The 19322-nt window shown below is 42.8% G+C and overlaps 2 protein-coding genes across 3 annotated transcripts in view; both read right to left on the reverse strand.

Moving 5' to 3' along the window:
* Window positions 1–277: 277 nt before the first annotated feature.
* CD59 (CD59 molecule (CD59 blood group)) lies at window positions 278–13732 on the reverse strand. The gene is made up of 4 exons (XM_039866662.1): window positions 13575–13732; window positions 8418–8502; window positions 5344–5445; window positions 278–1453 (listed from the first exon to the last, which is right to left on the reverse strand). Exons 2-4 carry the CDS (start codon window positions 8482–8484, stop codon window positions 1254–1256), a joined length of 369 nt encoding a protein of 122 aa, XP_039722596.1. The 5' UTR covers window positions 8485–8502; window positions 13575–13732; the 3' UTR covers window positions 278–1253.
* Window positions 13733–16375: 2643 nt separating this feature from the next.
* FBXO3 (F-box protein 3) overlaps window positions 16376–19322 on the reverse strand; it is a 29990-nt gene continuing 27043 nt past the window's right edge. For both annotated transcript variants that reach the window (XM_039866644.1, XM_039866653.1), the window contains exon 11: window positions 16376–17582. In XM_039866644.1, the coding sequence (XP_039722578.1) occupies window positions 17406–17582 (177 nt within the window). In that variant the 3' untranslated portion in view covers window positions 16376–17405. The remainder of the gene's footprint in view (window positions 17583–19322) is intronic.

Here is a 19322-nt window from a genome sequence, read left to right on the forward strand (position 1 = left end):
CCCTAGAGGCCATCAGAGACCTGGGTCTTTGAGCGCTAGCTCTGTTGTGTCTCCAGGCTTGGTACCATTTCCTTAAGTAAACCTCTACTTGCTTTGCTGCAAACTCCCGTCTCATGTCTCTTTTGGCTATTGACACGTGCAGGCAAATGAACCCTTTTGAGTTCGGTAACAGAAAGAGTCACACCTGGTATTTTGCCTTGGAACATAGAATTAAAGATGATGTAAAGACAAACGCTGAGCCAACAGGGAACACAGAGTACCAAGGTGATGCACTAGGTTTGGATGAGAAAGTCTTTGTCTACAGCATCAACAGAAGAAAACTGGTACTGCTCAAGTTCTTTCCTTTCACGGGGCATGCTGCATATGCCATTATCCTCTTGGGCTAATGACCACACTCTAGCATTTGATTGGATTTTATTTTCAGAAAGGCATCATTCATTTCAGTTTGTCTGACAGATTACATAATCAAGGGCTTTTTTTTTTTTTTTAAATGTTAATTAAGAAATCCCACTTTCATCTGCAAAAGTCAGGCTATTCTGTTAAATACTGCCAAGTATAAGAATACAAATGTCATTAAGTCTACAGGATCTTGAGACTTATTCACTAGCACCTACAAGAAAAAGGCAAAACTTTATCCTTCTGAAAAGGTGTATCACTTTTCAGGAAACCGGCTGAGGTTCTGAAAGCCCCAACATCTGCGATTATGCAAACAGATCTTATAAAGATATTTTACACAATCTGTTCTAAGTCAGCTAGGACTCAAGAGGATTGATGTCGGCACATAAAACACTTCCCTGCATACCTGTTTCTGTTTATGATGACATCTGGAGGTCCCAAACTGCATTAAAGCATTCCCTGTGAGAGACTGTTGAAAAGAACCCCCCTTGTCCCACTCTTCCAAAAGTATCGATTATACTATTTAACTACATGCAAGAAGCAAGATAGGAAATACCAGGATTTCAGAGAAGTTAGTCAAGCTGTCACTGCAAAGAGCAGAGGAAGAAGCATGTAACCTAGCTCCAATCACATGTCATTTCCTTCATTCTTAAACTTCTTTTCTCAAATGGGCCTTCTCTGCAAACAGGACTGGTCTTCGGAGTTTCTTGAGTATCTCTCTTATCCATGTTGCTCAAGCTTTAATCTTTCCCATCAGGATCCAGTTGGAACGTACAAAGCTTTTGGAACACAGCAGTAAAGGACGGACATAAGGGATACAGAGAAATAGGGAGTTTAGAAGCTCTCCGGGTACTGATTTAGAGAAAGAACTTCCAGAATGCTGCAAGCAGCTGAGTCAGCAGCAGAAACGTTTTCCCTGATGCGCGCACCGCATCATTCCTGTTACACAGGTTCTTCTGGCAGCAGTCGTACTCTAGTTTGTTCTCCCCTAAGGCCTTTGAAATGTATCTGAAATTGCAATTGTCAAACTTCCAGCACTGGTAATATGTTCGCTCTTCTGTGGGAGAAAGACACACACGAGGGTAAGCAAGCAAGTCGGTAAAAAGTTCTGTACCTGTCTTTGAACCCTCCATCCCACTTCTTAGAACTTATTTTGTGGAAGGAGAGATGCTTGGGCAAGAACGTGCACCCCAGTTGGGTTGTAAAGGGGAACAACCAGTTAGAACGTGCCTTTATGGTCCCAATTTTTGCACATATAGAAAAATAAAGGCCAAAAAGTATATATGCCAAGTATCTTACAGTTTTTTTAAATTTAGAAAAATTATGTTAAGTGGAAAAAATCTGTTAGTTGAGATAGAACAATTATGGTAGATTTCTCTTTTCAAACATAACTGTCTAAAAACCAGAGGAGAGAAGGAACAATTAGGGGGACTGTCTTATAAACTATATAAATGTCTAACCAATGAACTGTATACTTGAAACTAAAAACAAAAACAAAAAAAACCCCAAAACTATCTATGTGCTAAGACTGTGCTCAATGCTCAGGATATACAAATATAGAAGGTATGGTCCTTGCCCTGGAATTAGTTTTTTTATCTTCTGTGCTGGAAAGAAAAAAATACGGATGCCCATTTCCTTAAGGCTTGTAACTAATTTATTCAATTTCGTTCATAGTTTGGAACAAAACTTGTAAGCTTCTAACTATAGATATAACTGTCCCATCCACCGTTCAGAGGGAATGGGTTTATGGGCTGGATTTTAATGGCGTTTAGTCAAGTGGCACAGGCCATATTGAGTGTTCCAATGGCCCTACATACTTGGGTCGTAAGCATTAAACTGGCTGCTTCTCTAACACTGTACTAGAGGATGCTGTTGAGCAGGACAAGTTACTGCTTTGTGTAACGGTCAGCAGGCATTGGAACTGGGAGAGCAATAAAGCTACCAGAATTTTCATCAGGGAAGCCTAACAACCTGCAGAGAGCAGACAGTAATGTATTAATAACTGCTACCAATTCATCACTTACTATGTGTCTTGCAATGAGCCAAGAACTTTACTTGAATTATTTTATTTGCATAATCCCTTATGATGGTGAACTTCTCACCAGAACCACTCACATAAAAGTGGATTGTATCAGTCACTGGAATATTAGAGGTTCTCTCTCTGCTTGGCACATCCTCCCCATCTTGGAAGATTTGCCTTGAGTCTACCCTCACCAGGCAAGTCCACAGTTGTCCTAGACACCCCTAAGTGCATCCCTTATTCAGAAGGCCATTACAGCAATGATCACTTGGCACTGTCATCAGAGGCTCCTGCCAGACTCTACATGATTTATACTGCCAGGACCTGGCCAGGATGCCAGTAAATAGTGGCTGAATTAATACCCAATGCCTGTCTCTCTTCTAGACTTAATCTGCACAGCACTATCATACCCATTTTCTCCTCTAAGTGCTCCACTGACCCCAAGAGATAAGTATTCCCATGTTATAGCTGGGGGGAAAATGTGGCTCGAATAGCAAAAGGACTTCTCTAACGTCGTGCCTGGCCTTCGGCCCAGTGTGCCCTGCCTCTCCCAGGCTGCTGTCTCCAGAGCTGGAGGGGGATTTAGATGCTCTGTCAGTATCTGCCTTACTGTGAGGTCAGAATATCTGTATTTCAAAAACTGCTTTTATCACATGTCTAGCTTAAGTTTTGGGAGTTTATTTATCTATTCATCTACTGAAGGACATCTTGGTTGCTTCCAAGTTTTGGGATTTATAATAAACCTGTCATAAACATTCATGTGCAGATTGTCGTATGCATATAAGTTTTCATCTCATTTGGGTAAGTAACAATGAACGCAATTGCTGACTTGTACAGTTAGAGGGTTTAGTTTTTTGAGAAACCACCAAAGTGACTAGACTATACCATTTACCATTCTCGCCAGCAATGAATGAGGGCTCCTATTGTTCTACATTCTTGGCAGCATTTAGTGGTGTCAGTGTTTTGGACTTTGACCATTCTAGTAAGTGTGCAAAATTGTTTACATTAAGCATTTAAAAAAACCATTCATTCATTGTAAGATGAGTAAGTTCTGGGAACCTACTGTACAGTGTGGTGACTAGTTAGTAATACTGTACTGTATACTTGAAATTTGTTAAGAGAATAGATCTTAAGTGTTCTAATTACACAAAAAGGTAACTATGTGAGATGACAGATGTGTTAGATAGTGGTAATCTTTTCATAATATATATCAAATCATCACATTGTTCACCTTAAATATATACAATTTTTGTCAATTATACTTTAATAAAGTTGGAAAAAATTAAAAGTCTAGTAATTCAGATAAGAAACAATGGGCTTTGAGACCTGGAAAAAAGATATTGGCTCTATCTAGTCTACTTCCCTCTTTCCCTCTCCTTCCCACCTCTACCCATCCAACTCTTACATTTCATAAGTAAAAAACAAGCAGAAATAAGTTAACTGATGGCAGGACAGAGATCAGAGCTTAGAGCTCTTAATTGCTAATTCTACGTGTAATATTGCCTTTATTCTCTTATTTGCAAATTACACTTTTTGTAGTGAGGGTCCAAATGACATAGGCCATCCAGGTTAAGAACCAGGTCTCTGCGCATATATAACTGGTGCGCAAGTATTTGTGGCGTGAGTGACTATGTTCCCCCTAGAGGCCTCATGATGCTTTCTGTATTTACAATGAATTAATAGGGTGCTCCAGAGGCAGAGGGACTGTCCACTTATGCAGTCAAGTTCCTTGCATAGAGGGCTTGAAATCTGAGCTGCATTCCAAGAATTTATATCAAAATCATCAGACATGTCTGTTTTTTAAGACAAGGTAATTCTAATCTGTCCTTAGTTATTGAGGGATTCCTCTTTTCCTAGGAAATTAATCTTTTCCTTTCTGTCAGGTTTTTCTGAATCTGTGGGTCTCCCAAGCCTTTCATGAATTTACCTGACCTGTTCAGCATTCCCTGATGTTCCCACCATGAAAAGTTTATAGTAGAGGATGTAAGAGTGAAATAACCTTGAAGGGGGATTTTATTTTTATCTCTTAGAGATGTAAGTCTGGGGGGCGGGGAGGGGTGGGAGGAGGCATTACCTTATACGTTACCTAACCATGAAGACCCTAAAATAACCATTCCTTACCAGTATCATTTCCACATATTGATGCAATCCGGAACCAAATCCAACAAGAACAGAGGGCATCCCTTTGCTGGTTTCTTTCCTCTGTCCATTTCCTAAATCCTATTTTAACAGGGTTTATGGAGACTGAACTTCTAGAGTCTAACCAATATGGGAAATGCAGTTTGACAGGACTTGTCAATGCAATATTAGCAGTCCCCCATCCCATGGCCATGAGTGCCCTGCTCTGAGGCCACCAAATCTTGGTTCCTGCTTTCGCCACTCTCAGGAATACTCTTCCCCTCCTTGTCCTTTGAGCTCTGCTTGCAGGACTGTTATGTGCTAAATACCCCATGGAATGAGAGGTATAAATAAAGATATTTGCGACAGCTAAATAGGCCTCTATCATAATTCTGTCTCCTTTCTTCCTTTTTGCATCCCTGGCCCTAGCTCAGACTCTGACACACTTTGGCTCTTAAAAGTTGGGGAGGCAGCCAGTGTTGCTGTTAAGAGAATAAGCACTGGAATTAGATGAATGACAGTATTCAGATCCTGGGTTGATTACTTGACCTTTGTCTGTTGCTTAATATGAGCCTCAGTTTCCTCATTTATCAAACAAGAATAAAATAATACCCTGAGTGGTAGCTGAGAAGCATTAAATTAAAACGTATGTATGGGAAGTGCTTAGTGCTACGTGTAACTGGTGCTACTACATGGTAGCTATCACTTGTTGAATACAAGTCTAACAAGAATTAGAGTGGCACAATTTTTTTTTCCAGGCTCTCATCATCCCGTTACAATTGGGAGAGAGGGAAGAGGGAGGCTCTTACCGGCTTTGACGTAGAGACACGCATCCAAATTTTGTGAACAATTGATGGCTGCAGTGCAGCTTTTGATTGGGTTAAGACAGCTATAACACTCCAGGCCATGACCTAGAATCAGGAAGAAAACTCATAAGAATCTGGTAGAAGAGCACTGCCTTGCCCTCCTGGCAGCAGAAGAAAGCCCACCATCTCCATCACGATGGGGCAGAGGTCAGCAACTCAGCTTGCTTCCATCCCCACACAAATCTGTAGCAGATTTACTTTTTCAAGCTCAAAATACAATTCCAGCAGCATTTTGGGGGCCCTGATGCAAGTACAAAAGGAATTTCCATACTTAAAAATCCATGTTAGCTGTACCGTCGAGAAGCTTCCTATTCCCTTCAACAGGAAGTGATTAATCTACAATGTAATGATATATTAAAAAAGAATTCCATCTTCTCATTAGATTTGTATTATAATCGTACTCAGTTATTACATTTTGAATTCTGTCAAAAGTTTGTAGAAATTTGTTTTCTCTTGTTATTTATGTAAAAGTCTACATAAAATGCTTGATTTTGTCTCTTGGCCTGCAAAGCCTCAAATATTTACTCTTCGGCCCTCTATAGAACTAGTCCGATAACTCTGGTGTAGGGTGTCATCACTGAAGCTGATTCCTGAGGAGGGACTTGCCCACAGCCAGAAGCATAGACGATGATCAAGGGAAAGACAGCAGCTGTACGCCTTAAACTCAGGGCAGTGGGACAGCCAGGCATAAGCAGTGACACTGAGAACAGGAGTCAGCGTACATCAGACGCAAATTGCCTCCGGTTTGAAAAATGACTCTTGCTCCCATGTACATTCTTAAGGATCGATCATCTTTGCTAGCGAGACGAGGTCTTGCTGGATTATTTTCCCTTCTCCATATCAATGGTGACAAGAAAAAGATCGGCCATATTCCACATTTGTGCTGGGGAGAGGCTGAGAAGTAAGAGGTGCAAGAAAATTTGCCTAATTCATGCAGATATAATACCCTTTTCTATAATAAGACATGACTTTCTTCCTGCTATATGCTGTCTGCCATGTAATGAGTATTTGCCACGCCTGGGGCAGGCCTCCATGATCCCGTTCTTTCTCTCCTCCCCAGTATCGGTGTTTGTCATGCCTGTGTGAGGAGGGAGCCGCAATAAGGGACAAAGATGCAATTTTTCTAGTCTCCTTCCGGCTCCAGATTTGTGTATACTCATGAGAGGAAAGAATTGTTTTAGCCTGGCTATTCGAAAAGGTTGCCCACAGGAGTGAATTTTCTCCTGGCTAGAGCTAGAGTTCATTTGGCTTCTTGACAAACCCTTAGACAGAAGAACCAAAGCTCGCATTTGGAACTACAGTGGGGCAGGGACATTCAGAGATAATACATTCATTCAGTGTTTAAATATCTGTGCGAAGCTCTCCATCTTCACAGACTTATTATAAGAGGTAGGCTCAATGATCTCCACTGCCATTTTTCAAGAGAAAACTAAGACTAAGACATTAACTAACTTGTCCAAGGTCACAGAGCAACTAAGTGAGGGACCAGGGACTCAAACCCAGGCCATCAGTTCTGAAACCCAAGCTTGGTTTAACCACGACGTTCTTCTAATCATCCTGAGTAGGAATTAGAAGGAAACAGTACAAATTGTGGGTGGGACCCACGCCGGGGACAAGCAATAAATCAGCAGACAACTATTCAATATTCTATCTGCTAAGCCAGGGTATGGAGTATCTGCCTCAAATGCCGACTCTCTGAGGAATGGCTTAAGTGCACCCTGAGATCTGTCACAGAACAGCTGATGGCCCCAAACCCAAGCCTGCTCCGTAAACAGACTGTTGGAAAGTGGGCATGACCAGGCTATTCTTACTCCAGAAAAAACTAGGTAGAAGAATTCAGATGGTAATGTAGTGTCTTAACATAGCTTAACCTCACTGTAACCTATCCTGGCTCGAATTAGAGGATGTAGGGGAGAAGTAGAATCGTGACTACTTTTTTTTTTCTCTCAGAAAGGGAGAGCATATTCCAATGTGTCCTTGGGCTAGTTTCTTCTTTGCTTCAGTTTCAAGTATAAAATGGGTATAACAACACTGACTAACCCCTCACGGAATGACCAGGAGGATTACAGGAGACAGGGTTTGATGCGGCCCCTAGTATGTAACAGGCATTCAATATGTGGTAGCTACTGAAGTTACTGATACACGACATGTGTCAACTTAGCAGATTTCTTGGTTTTTTTTTGCTCATTGCCTTGCTACTTCTTTTTCTGCTCCCCCTCCCCCGCAAAAACGAGTAGTACCTACATGACACAATAGAAAATGACATTTGTTCCTTATGATGAAGTAAATCAAGTCACACAGGTGTTTTTAGTGTTACAGAGGTTAGGACTGAGGAATACACAGGTACTTCCAGCAGCCAGGGAGGGGTGGCATGGAGGAGGAGGAGGAGGTAAGAGTGGACGTTCTGGTGCCAGGCTGTCTGGGTTCAAATTCTAGCTGTACCACTTCTGTGGGATATTTTATAAGTTATTTCATCTCTTTGGGCCTCAGTCTTATCATTTGTAAAATGGCGATAAAAACAGTACCTACTCCATAGGGCAGACATGAGAATTAAATAAGTAAATACCTGTGAAATGCTCAGAATAGCAACAATGCTGTAAGCATTAGCTGCTACTGCTGTTACTGTATCTTCACCCTCATCACAACACAGGAGAAGCCCCAGGGCAAAGGGTTTGAGTTCGGCGCTGTAAAGATGGTGTCCACTGGTAACCCAGCAGCTTGTGGTGAGGGGGTGAAACTTAAGCTGCTGGGTGCACCCCCCTCCGACCCTCCCCGCAAAAGCAGCTCTGTAACCCAGGACAGGCTGTATGTAACTCAAGAAGGTGTTCCCCTGAGGGTGAGGCCCTAACGTAGGAAGGAGTTGTCACACAACCCTGGACCTGTAATACTGGAAGGCAAAAGAACTAAGGCCAGGCTGAGGACAGTGGCATCAGCTCTGTCTCCTTGAGGCCTAAGAAATAGGAAGCGCATGGCCATGGAGGCCTCTATGGTCCAATCCACATCCTTCAGACACTCACCTGAATGGTAGAGGGCAAACAGGATGAGCAGGAGCCCGAGCAAGACAAATCCTCCTTTGCTTCCCATTGTGACTGTCTATAGAATCTGAAAGGATAACACACAAAGAATTGTCACAAACCAATAAATGACTGCTGGTTATCCCAGAAACCAAGAGTTAGAAGGCCTAGAGAGCTTCTGGAGACCTGGGGAAGGAGCTAGCAGACCAAAAAAGCAGGGGAAGCCTACCGGGCTGGGGTGCCATAAACTGAGGCATGCTCTTGGTGGGGCAGCGCTTGGTCCCCTCTCCTGCCCCAAGACCTCAGCTTACTGAAGAAATGCTGTGCATACTGGTGAGAGGGGCAGCTTTAGGGAGACAAAGCACACCAGGCCTGGAGTCAGGAATGCCTGGGCCTGCCCCGGCTTTCACCGACAGCAGCCATGGGGCCTTTAATAAACTCCATGCGCCAGACCTCAGTGTTCACCAGCATGCAGTGGATACAGCACTTCCTTCCTCACAAGGGTTGTTTAATCAAGTACGAGTAAAGTACTTTCTATCCTGCTGGCTGAGCTGGCACCCAGTGAAGGCCACTTCTCCAGGCCACACCACTAAGTGCATCAGACTAAAAGAGCGACTCTGGAGGGCACCAACATGCATTTAGCAGCAGAACAGGAGGCAAAGGCTCAGCATGCCTGGAAGCTCTGGCTCTCTACCTGAGCAAGAATGATGGGAAACAGTGAAAGGCTCCAGGCTTCTGGGTTTTATCTCAGTCAAGTCTGTCTTATTCCCAGGGCCTTCAGGCTAATAGCTTCCTCTTAGTCTTGCACATAACATGCTAATCATTAGAGGAAATCTGCTTTGGCTTGAGTTTTACAAAAACAGCTGCTCCCATTTCCCCCTTCCACTGAAGTACATGAAGCCTGAACTCCGTCCTTTGGTAAGATAGATTTGAGGAACCACTAGGTCTTCCATCTTCTTGGCTGGTACATTCTAGATCGATAAGCCTTTCCTTACTCCACATCTGACATTTTGGATTTTGGCATTTCGAAGTGTCGGGCACATGGACCAGTAACAGGGACACATCCTTGTTCACTCTGGGAAGTATAGAGGGGTTCTGGGTAACTTTGATGACTAGTCCCCATTACAGTCAAGCCTAAAAGTGTAGCAGTGAGTGTCAAAACCTCTTTTCGTATGCAAGAAAGCCAAGGCAGAGAGGTTTTTGATTGTCCAAACCATGAATAGCAGATATAAGAAATTTCCAACCCCACTCCTGCTTCCCTGAGCCCATCTTGACAGCTCCTCTAACCCAGGGGGATCCACTTTCTATCCTCCTGAGTCCCATAGGCCAGGACTTATGCCTGGCAGGCAGCCGGGGCATTGGGTAAGGCCCCATCCACCTCTAGGCTAGGAATGACATTTCTCACATCTTTGCAGGTCATCTGCTGCTCAGGAATTGCCTGATGAAGGTCAGGAAAAGGTTGAAAAGCAGAAAGGGCAAGAGTTTGATAAAATAATTAGGGGTCTCTTTTAAGGGCCCATATAACTATACACTGGGCTGTCTGTCACTGAATGCCAGCCATTTAGCAAGCTCTCCTTTCTATACTCACTTCTGTTTTGTTAGCAAATACTAGGGCCAGTTGCTAGGTGCTCTTGACATGTTAACTGTGTTTAAGCCTCACACAATGCTGTAATATCCACCTCCACTTATAAGAAAACTGAGAGTCGAGGAGGGTAACTAATTTACACAACTATGGAAGATAGAATAAATAATGCCTCTCTTCCCCAAAGATATCCCCGTTCTAATTCCAGATACCTGTAAATACAGGTATCCTTATATGGCAAGTGACTTTATAGATGAGATTAAGGCTAGAGATTATTCTGCATTATCCAGTGGGCCCAATGTAATCACCTAGGTGACTACTTTTAAGAGAGAGGGGGAGGTGGCAGTCCGTCAGACAGCTGTGCAAACAGAAAAGGCAAGAGATTCAGAGCAAGATGAACTCTGCCCATTATGGATTTTGAAGAGAGAGGAAGGGGGCCATAACCAAAGCAAACGTGTGGCCTCTACAAGCTAAGAACTGTCCTGAACAGACGCTCAGTCTGGAAATGAGACTTCAGTCCTCCGATCGCAAGGACTGTATTGTGCCAATAATCCAGATGAGGAAGGAAATGGATTTTCCCACAGTTCCAGAAAGGAGCTGAGCCCTGTCAACAACTTGACTTGAACCTGGTGAGGGCTTGTCAGAGTTCTGACTTACAGAACTATAAGACTAATAAATTTATGTTGTGTTAAGCTGCTAAATTTTGGTGATTTGTTTCAGCATCAATAGAAAACTAATACACTAGCCTCAGAACCGGTATGTGGTAGAGCAACATGTAAACCCAAGTCTGAGCATTTAACTGTTGTTAAAGTCTCTGGTGGGGAAGACTTATGAATTCAGCTTCTGAAATAAATTCATTAAGCTTAGGCCTCCAGAGAAGAGATTTTCCATCAGGAGATTCACTGATGCCCATGAGTATAATTACTGCTCCTGGGAGCCTGGGACCTTACAGGCTGTCGAACATTAAGGCTAGAAGTGTCCTCAAAGGTAAAACCCAAAGTTCTTATTTTATAGGAAATTAATGGAGGCCCTAGGGGATGACGTTACCTGTCCTGCCGCAACAGAATAGTTGCAGAGCCACCCTGGGTGGATCAGGCTGCTGTACTCACCAGGGACATCACCAGGTAGCTAGTAGTGTCAAGAGCCTACAACTTTGCCTTATCACCTCATAATACAGTGCCTGGGGCAGCCAAGCAGGCCTAGACAGAGATCAGTTACTCAGTTCAGAGAAGTTAATTACAACATCAGTAGAGAGACAAACAGCACAGTCACGTCATAAAGAACAGCCCCTCCCACTTTGAGGTCCCACTGCTGGAGATAGCCACCTCAGAACTCTCTAAACCACACAAACTTGCCAAGTTCTTAGTTTTCCTGAGGGCCTCTTATCAGAGAGACCCAAGCGGCAACCCCACCCTTGGAAAAGTAAACCCACAGAGCCCATATTTCCCAAAGATATGAGGCATAGGTAGAAGCAAGTCTTCCCCTTGGAAATTCCACTGCACCCCTGGGTGTATTTTTTTGTTTTTTTGTTTTTTTTTTGTGGCTGAGATTCAAGAGCTGCCCCAGAATTTTTAATGTGCTCCTTTTTAAGAGCTTATATTTGCAGCTGTCAAAGATGAATTCCATTAGATACCCACTCTCCTCACTCTAAAATCCATTTTATTTGGGCTTTTATCTTCCAAGCCACTCAGCCTACTGGGATGTTTTCTCACGGGAAGGTTCATTCCAGCAAACAGCGTCCTGCTTTTACTTTGAAAATACAGAAGACACAAATCTCAGGCATGTCTGGTCCACAGTGAGGCAACTCCCGATGATCTGCTTTGGAGCTAGAAATTTCTCAGCATTCTGGGAAATGTTGCCACCTCCCTCAAAATTAACATTCTGAGCCCTGTGTGCCTGCTCTGGGGAACTGGGAGTAAACTGTCCCCAGTCGGGAACATGAACAAGGTGGGAATACCTGAAATAATAACAGCCAACATTTGCTCTCCACATACCAGGCGCCAAACTGAGCCATTTCCATGAATTATATCAGCGATGTAAGGTCTATGATTTTACTGATAATAGTTACATTAAACTGCTAATTCAGGATTACTCTGCCAGTACACAGCAGAGCCAAAATTCAAAACCTGCTCTGATGCCAAAGTGCGGGCCCTTAACCATTAACTGTGACACACGAACTCGATGATCAGGAAATGCGAATTCACCACTTCAGGTACGCACGGGCTTCACACTGTGTTGATTCTAAGTGGATTCCAGAGCCACCTCACCAACAGATAGATTAAGCTAGATAGGGTAGGGCGCCACAGTGGGAAGAGGTGTTTCCGTGATCTGGGATTCTTGGAATTGAATACAAGTCATATCTGGGTTCTCTCTCCTGTGTGTGAGGGCTCTCCTCTTTCAAAAAGGGTCTATCATCACAAGCTGACAATATAGTGTGGGCCATGTCTCTAAGCCTGTAAAATTTATGGGCTGATTTGTTTAGAATGAAGTAGAATTACTGCAGTTGAGAGAGGTGGATAGCCAGGCCTCAGCTGAGGCCCCCTAATCTCTTTAGGAAGTCACCGCTAAATAAGATGATTTTAAAGAGAATCGGTTGGTCACAGCAGGAGGTACATTCAAGATGGACACGGGGTATTTATAGGAAGGAAAATAAGCCATGATCAAAAGAAAAACCCGAGGAAGCTGCCTGAGCGAGAGACTTCACAAGGTGGCAACCAGATCAAACTACTATTTCACAAAGAACCTGGAAGACAGGTTTCAGAAGTAACAAATACTGTCATGGTGAGTCAGACCCCAGCTCTTCTCACTGTGGGTTGCAGGCTATAGGGGAGAAGTCATTTTCCTGGCACTGTTCAGATGTGTCAGAGCAGAAATGGAACATGTGAGCTGCCACATTTCCAGACTTTCCCTTAAACAGCCATTCAAATCATAAAAGTCGGCTGTCTAATCCTAAGAAGGGCGCGGCCCAAGCCGGCCCATGGAAACAAAACCTCACACCAAACTTGGACGTAAAACGTCTGTTTCAGCCCTTCCCTGTTCATTAAAATCTGACATTTAGTCCTCTAGGTAAGAGAAGCATGCCTGTGACCACTTAGGGATGGCATGAACCGCCTTTTAAGGCGCGATTTCTTTTCTCTAAATCGCAAGAGCTTCCTTTCAGAGAAAGGTGAAGGCGGGTGGTCTGGGTTCGAGGAAAATATTCCCGAGGGAATGGAGAACAAGGCCCGCGGAATTTGGCGTGTTTCGGAGAGAGTGCCCTCTCCCTCCTTTTCCTTTGTTGTGAACAAAAAGAGCCAGTGCTCTGACGGGCTCTCAGGGGAGCTTGAAGCCTGCGACCAGAGGCCTCTGGCGCGGGGACTCCCGCCAGGCCGCGGGCCCAAGGGCAGGGCGACGGGATGCCGTCCCGGGGTACAGGAAAAAGCTGGAGCCGTCCTCCGGATCGGAGGCTGGCGCAGGGTGGGGCGCAGCCTGCCCGGACTCCCCGAGCCCACTGCCCGAGGGCGCGCGCGCCAGCAAAGATCCACAGCCGCCGCGGGCCCGACGCGCGACTCCACCCAACCCCTCCGCCCTAGTCTTACCTGACAACGCCCAAGGCCCGGCTTCCAGCAATTCATGGTCTGTGCGGTTCAGCCCTCCGGGTTTTATAGACTGGGCGCCGGCGGGCTCCGCCTCCTTCCGCGGGCCCCACCTTGCCTGGGCTCCCGCCTCTTCCTGAGCGCCGCAGTCCGCGAGCCCAAGGTCGTGGGTATGAGTGAAGGCTCCGGATCCCTGGTGGTCACGGCGCGGGTCCAGAGCACCCTAGGAGCTGGGTAGACACTGCGCACAAGGGACTCGGGCTCCCGGGCTAGGTTCAGAAAAAGACTCGTGGCCAGGGCTAAATTAAGACCTTTAAAACCCAGGAAATGGAGTTTATGGTGTCTTCCTCCGATTTGTAACCGAAAACAAAACAAATATAAAACTCCAAGTTTATGATTTTCCCCTTAAAAAAAAGTTACATTAAAATGATTTTCAAAACGATTTTCTGCCCACGCCGCGCCTCCACTGGTCTCAGCTGTTGATTTTATCCAGTCCTGCTCAGCCAGCCTGAGCTCCTCTCTGCTCTCATCTCTGAAGCCCACAAATAAACTTCAGCCACACCCATGCCTTGTGACTTGTTTGGAACAAACCTGTTTAAAAGCTTACATTGGCCAGTCTGGGACAAGAGCCACCACATAGAACGTTATTTTTACGTGATGATGTAATCTGAAGTTTCTATTTATTGCTTGGAAAGTGTCCTACCCGCTGCAGAACCGGCCTTGAGTGCCATAGAAGGGAGAGTGGAGAATAGGCGAAAAGTACGTCTTTCTCTAGAAGATTGACCTCTGCTGGTGACCATGAGACACTCTTGGAGGATCCGGGTAGGAACGTATAGTATCTCAGGACTGCTTAGCTAAATCCGAAGGGGAATAAGACGTGAGCTAAAATCGAAGCAGGGCAAATCATAAGATAACTGATCATGACGAGCCTTCTACCAAGATTCTCTGATGGCTTAGGGATGTCAGGAAATGAGTTTCATTTGGTGTGTCTGCTTAAATCAGCTAATTTATGTATTTCCAATGATATTTTTACGAAGCTCTTTCAGATGCATTATCTTATATGCAACCTATTAGCCGTTCCTTCCTTGGAACTCTCTTGGATTCTGAGATGCCACTCTCTCCTGGTTTTGCTTCCAGTCCCTTGACCTTTCAGTCTAAGATTCTTTTCCACTACTCGCCCATAATCTGATGTTGCCAGGGTTGGACCGAGAACCATTGCTATATATGCTCTCTGGGAGACTACAGTGCACCCACTTATTTTACCTTGGAGATATATGTTTGCAGAAGATTTGCAAATATTCCCCAGTCCTGATTACTCCCACATCCAGCTGATTGCTGGACATCTCCACCTACATGTCCCACATCTTGAACTCAAAGTGTGTCCCAATCTGAATTCACCTCCGTTACACTGCTTTCCCTGCAATTTTTTCATTTATCAAGCCAGAAACCTGGGAATCAACTTTGATTTCCACTTCCTCGCATCTAATCAACAACTCTTACCTACTTCTTCATCAGTTGTATGTTCCATCCTCTCTACTCTTGCTTCTGCCCTAATTCAGGCCTGTAGCATGTCTTATTCGGGCCATTACGATTCCTTCATACCAGGTCTCCATGCTGCATATGTTAATTCCTGCATTCCTCACCCCTTCTCTACCTATCCTCCTGCTGGAGACCTGGCTGTTTTACCTCTACAGCCTTATGTTTGACATTTTGCTTTCCATTTAATGTTTCCCTTCTTTCTTCAGCCTTCCTGGAACACAGTATGACTGCAGCTGCTATCTTACAACCTTGAAGACTAAAGTCTTGTGCTAAGGATGACAGAACAGAAAGATGGAAGGAATCTGGAATGTTGTTGACATCACTGGGTAAACACATCAGCCCTGAATTAATTACCTCTGACTTTTCACAAGAGGAAGAAGCCCCTAAGTTGCCCAACCTTCTATTTATGTCTCGTCTTGATACATCAAACTTTAGTCAAATGAATAGATGGTATTCTCAAGGGACCTCGGAGGCAGAAATATTTAACCACTGACCTCGAGTTTTTTCACCAAAAGCACAGTCTGACCAACTGTTAGATCCTTTTTACGTATGAATACATTTTTGCCAATGAAATAAAAAATCTGAACTTGTTATCAACTAATCAATCATACCTTAGTATGAACTAGAGGCCATTCATTCAACACACTAAGAGAATGTGAATTTTGATAAGGAAGCCTGAAGCACTCTGAGAAACAAGGATTGGTTGAGGTTACAGGGGAAATTTGGGGCATCATCAGTACTCTGGGAACTGAGAGAGAGGAGAGGTCATCCAGAAAAGTTGCAAAGAATGGCAAGGGATCCTTGCGCCAGCTTTAACTTCCAGCGTTAACTAGTTTTAAATTACTGCTTTATCAGGAAAGTTTTTTTAAAAAGTCAGTTGGTTGATTAAAAAGGAGACAGGCATAATAGAAGCATTTGGTAGCCTGACAATACTATATTAAAAAAAATGAGAAATTACTTACTCCATTTCAGAACATTTTGATATGTGCCAATATGAAAGAGTAAGTTTGACTTCCTGGTCCTTAATGGCAGTTGCTTTACTGTGTACCCACCTCCCTATTCCTAGTTTTCCATACAGAAGAACTGTTCTTGGGAGAAATGGAAGGTGGAGCACGTGTCAGGGTATAGTAAAAGCCATAGTGACTTTTTTTTTTTTCATAAAGTGACTTTGAATGGGCCTCTGGCAACAGGCCAACAAGTATCCATCTAAAGAGGAAAGGCTTATACTAAATGTTAATTTATGGAAAACAGGCAATTACACAAAATGCAGCATCAGAACCAAAAATTGTTTTTAAAATGTGAGTTTTTGACACTTGGAGGATTTCATTCCAAATTCTCAATTATATAATTACCAAAAAAATCCGTATTTCAGGAAAACATACTTAATATTAACATAAAATTCATATCACTTATCACAAAGTTAGACAGTCAAGTGTATAAAGGAGAAACAAAACAAGCAGTATTTACAAATTTAGACTACACGAGACAATGTGAAGAATTCTTTGTTAATAAACAACACAATACATACTTTTACACACTACATTTCAAAAATGATGCATCTGTGAACAATACAATAAAAGTCATAGTGATGAAGACTTTAAATTAAATTCAAGGTTGTGGTGTTGAAGACTTGAAAGTAAATTCAAGGTTGGTAGAGTTGAAGACTAAATTCAAAGTCAAGGTCATACTGATTGAGGCTTTAAATTCAAGGTTGTAGCGATGAAAACTTTAAATTTAAGGACAGATTGTCTAAGAAAGGACAAAACAACTAGCATTCAAGCTATTTAGTCAATTAGTTTCCTGTGAGTACAAAATATATAGGAATCACTAAATGGAATAGCCTAATTACAAATTCTGTTCATTTCTAAGTAACTCACAACTCCAAGAAGTCTTTCTACAGAATTATTCAGTCACATAGTTTCTCACTATCCTTGGGTAGGTATTTCTGCTAAATTTTAAATCCATATTCAAAACAATTCCCTCCCAGTTCCATATTTTTATAAGTATAAAATATTTTTAAACAAAAAAATGTGTTCCTTAGCTAGAGAACTATTCCCCCACTGACTTCTAGAAGAGGAAAAAAAAAAGATTTCCATTTCCTCCTCAACCTCAAAACCACAAAGTAAACCCAAACAATCCAATTCCTAATGTAGAGTCGCACAGAACCCAGGGCCTGGAACAATATTTCATGCTAGTTTTCTTGCTATATGCTGAGAACAATTTAGTTATTTACATCATTAAGAAATCTATTTGACAGGCTGGATTCATTCCAGTGCTTCCATCAGCAGAGGCTTGCTAAAAAAGGCGAGAGCAGCGGCGTCTGCGAATGGGAACGTCGAAGACTCTCCTCCGCCTCTCCTCCTCGTCGTCTTCATCAGATTCGTCCATATCTGCCGAATCATCATCGTCGTCTTCTTCCTCCTCCTGCTCTTCTTCCTCTTCCATCTCTTCATATTCATCAGGACCCATTTCCTTGAAAAAGAGAACAATCTTTTGATAAGAACTTCCATCAGGTTTTTACACTTATTTAATGCAGATTCTCATTTATCTAGAAGCTAAATAACTGGACATACCAAATATGAATTTTTAAAGACTTGAACAGCACACGCTGTTCATAATGCACACGCTGATGCAAGATTCCAGAGTGTATACTCCATCACGTTTCAAAATGCTCCATGTGGTTTTAAAGGTAAGTATATTTTGTTAATATAGTACTTATTTTTTACATGGTAGTTGATGATTCATGTACAAGGTAGCAAACAGACCACTACTAACAACCCAAAATAACGTTTTACTGAATTATCATTAGTATATTAAGAAACATTTCTGTTCATCTATATGCTTAAAGAGGATGTGAAAACATTAATAAGGTATGATCTCTACTGGTTTTATGTACTGTCAACAAGAGGTCTAATAGATGTCTGTTGAGTTCTTACTATAGATACAGCATATTTTAACCACTGGTAGCCTCTACTTTTAAATTAACTTGTTGAAGGCTCTCAGAATAGGGCAGTAGTGACGTTAAACATGCATTTATCTGAATCTCTTGGAAACGTCAATTCCTCTTAAGCAGTGTCTCTGATCAAGTCTTGACTTACTCTGCTGTCAGTTTTCTTTCATACTTTTGAAGGCTCAATGAGAAGAGCTGCTGTATTGGACAGCATTCTGAATAGCAAGTAGGTCCTAGTTGGTAATATGGGAAGTGCCGAAATAGCAAGTAGGTCCTAGTTGGTAATGTGGGAAGTGTGGCTGTCTGCAAGTCCTTCCACCAAGGCTTTTATGGCATTAGATGAAGCAGCAGCCCACCACCCTTCTGATCTCACCTCCAACTGCCCTCCCGGTTTACTGTCTTCCAGCGCACCGGCCTCCCTGCAGTTCTGCAAACACGCCAAGCACACGAGTGCTTCAAGACCTCTGCACTTGCTGATCTTTTGCTTGGAACAAACACCCTTCTCCCACATATCCACCTGAATCCCCCTACCTAAGTTTCAACATGAGTATCCCCAAGGCATTCCTTGACACATCTTTATATTAGAACAACCCAACAGGACACTTCTTATCCCCTTTCCCGATTTTTATGCAGAGAGCACATATTAACCACTGACCTAAGTACATAGTGTTCATTTGCTACACTTTGTCTCTTCTAACTACAATGCAAATTCCAAGGCAGAGATTTTGACTGCAATGTTCACTGCATTTTCCCTAGCACCTAGTATGTATTCAATAAATATTTGTTGAGCAAATTAATGTGAGAGAAAAGTATTGTCCTTCAGGATTTGTCAAAGGAATTTTCACTTGGGATTTATTTTAACACAAACACCAACCAGAGAAATACATAAATATGGATAGAAGATATTCTATTACTTTTATCTCAGGATTTATTTTTAAATCTAGAGAAAGAAGACTAAAATTCAGTAGATGGTCCAAAAGGGGAAAGGGAGAAGGCTTAAAAAATTCTAAAACATTAAATCCAGATCATATAATTATTATCTTAATAAAGAAGAAAACAGAAATACTGTTAGAGAAATCAGTGTGGCTAAAGAGACTGCTGATGATCACAGATAAAACACATGTACACAAACAGCAGATGGAAAGAGGAACACAAAGACAAGAATGGACATACATCAGCAGCAGAAATCTCTAAAGGTCTAAAAACAAACCAACCATCTAGACCAAGAAAAAGCTTAAGACCAACCAAAGTATATTTTAAAG

This window comes from Pteropus medius, unplaced genomic scaffold, assembly GCF_902729225.1.
Source record: "Pteropus medius unplaced genomic scaffold, Ma_sr-lr_union100, whole genome shotgun sequence".
NCBI classification, from domain to species: domain Eukaryota; kingdom Metazoa; phylum Chordata; class Mammalia; order Chiroptera; family Pteropodidae; genus Pteropus; species Pteropus medius.

What these genes read in the sequence shown, in the direction of transcription:
- CD59 (XM_039866662.1), bottom strand. Translation starts at nt 8,484, where the DNA reads ATGGGAAGCAAAGGAGGATTTGTCTTGCTCGGGCTCCTGCTCATCCTG. An exon ending in GTTTGCCCTCTACCATTCAG is followed by an intron (nt 5,446 to 8,417) that starts GTGAGTGTCTGA and finishes TCCTGATTCTAG; the next exon opens with GTCATGGCCTGGAGTGTTAT. An exon ending in GTGTCTCTACGTCAAAGCCG is followed by an intron (nt 1,454 to 5,343) that starts GTAAGAGCCTCC and finishes TTTCTCCCACAG; the next exon opens with AAGAGCGAACATATTACCAG.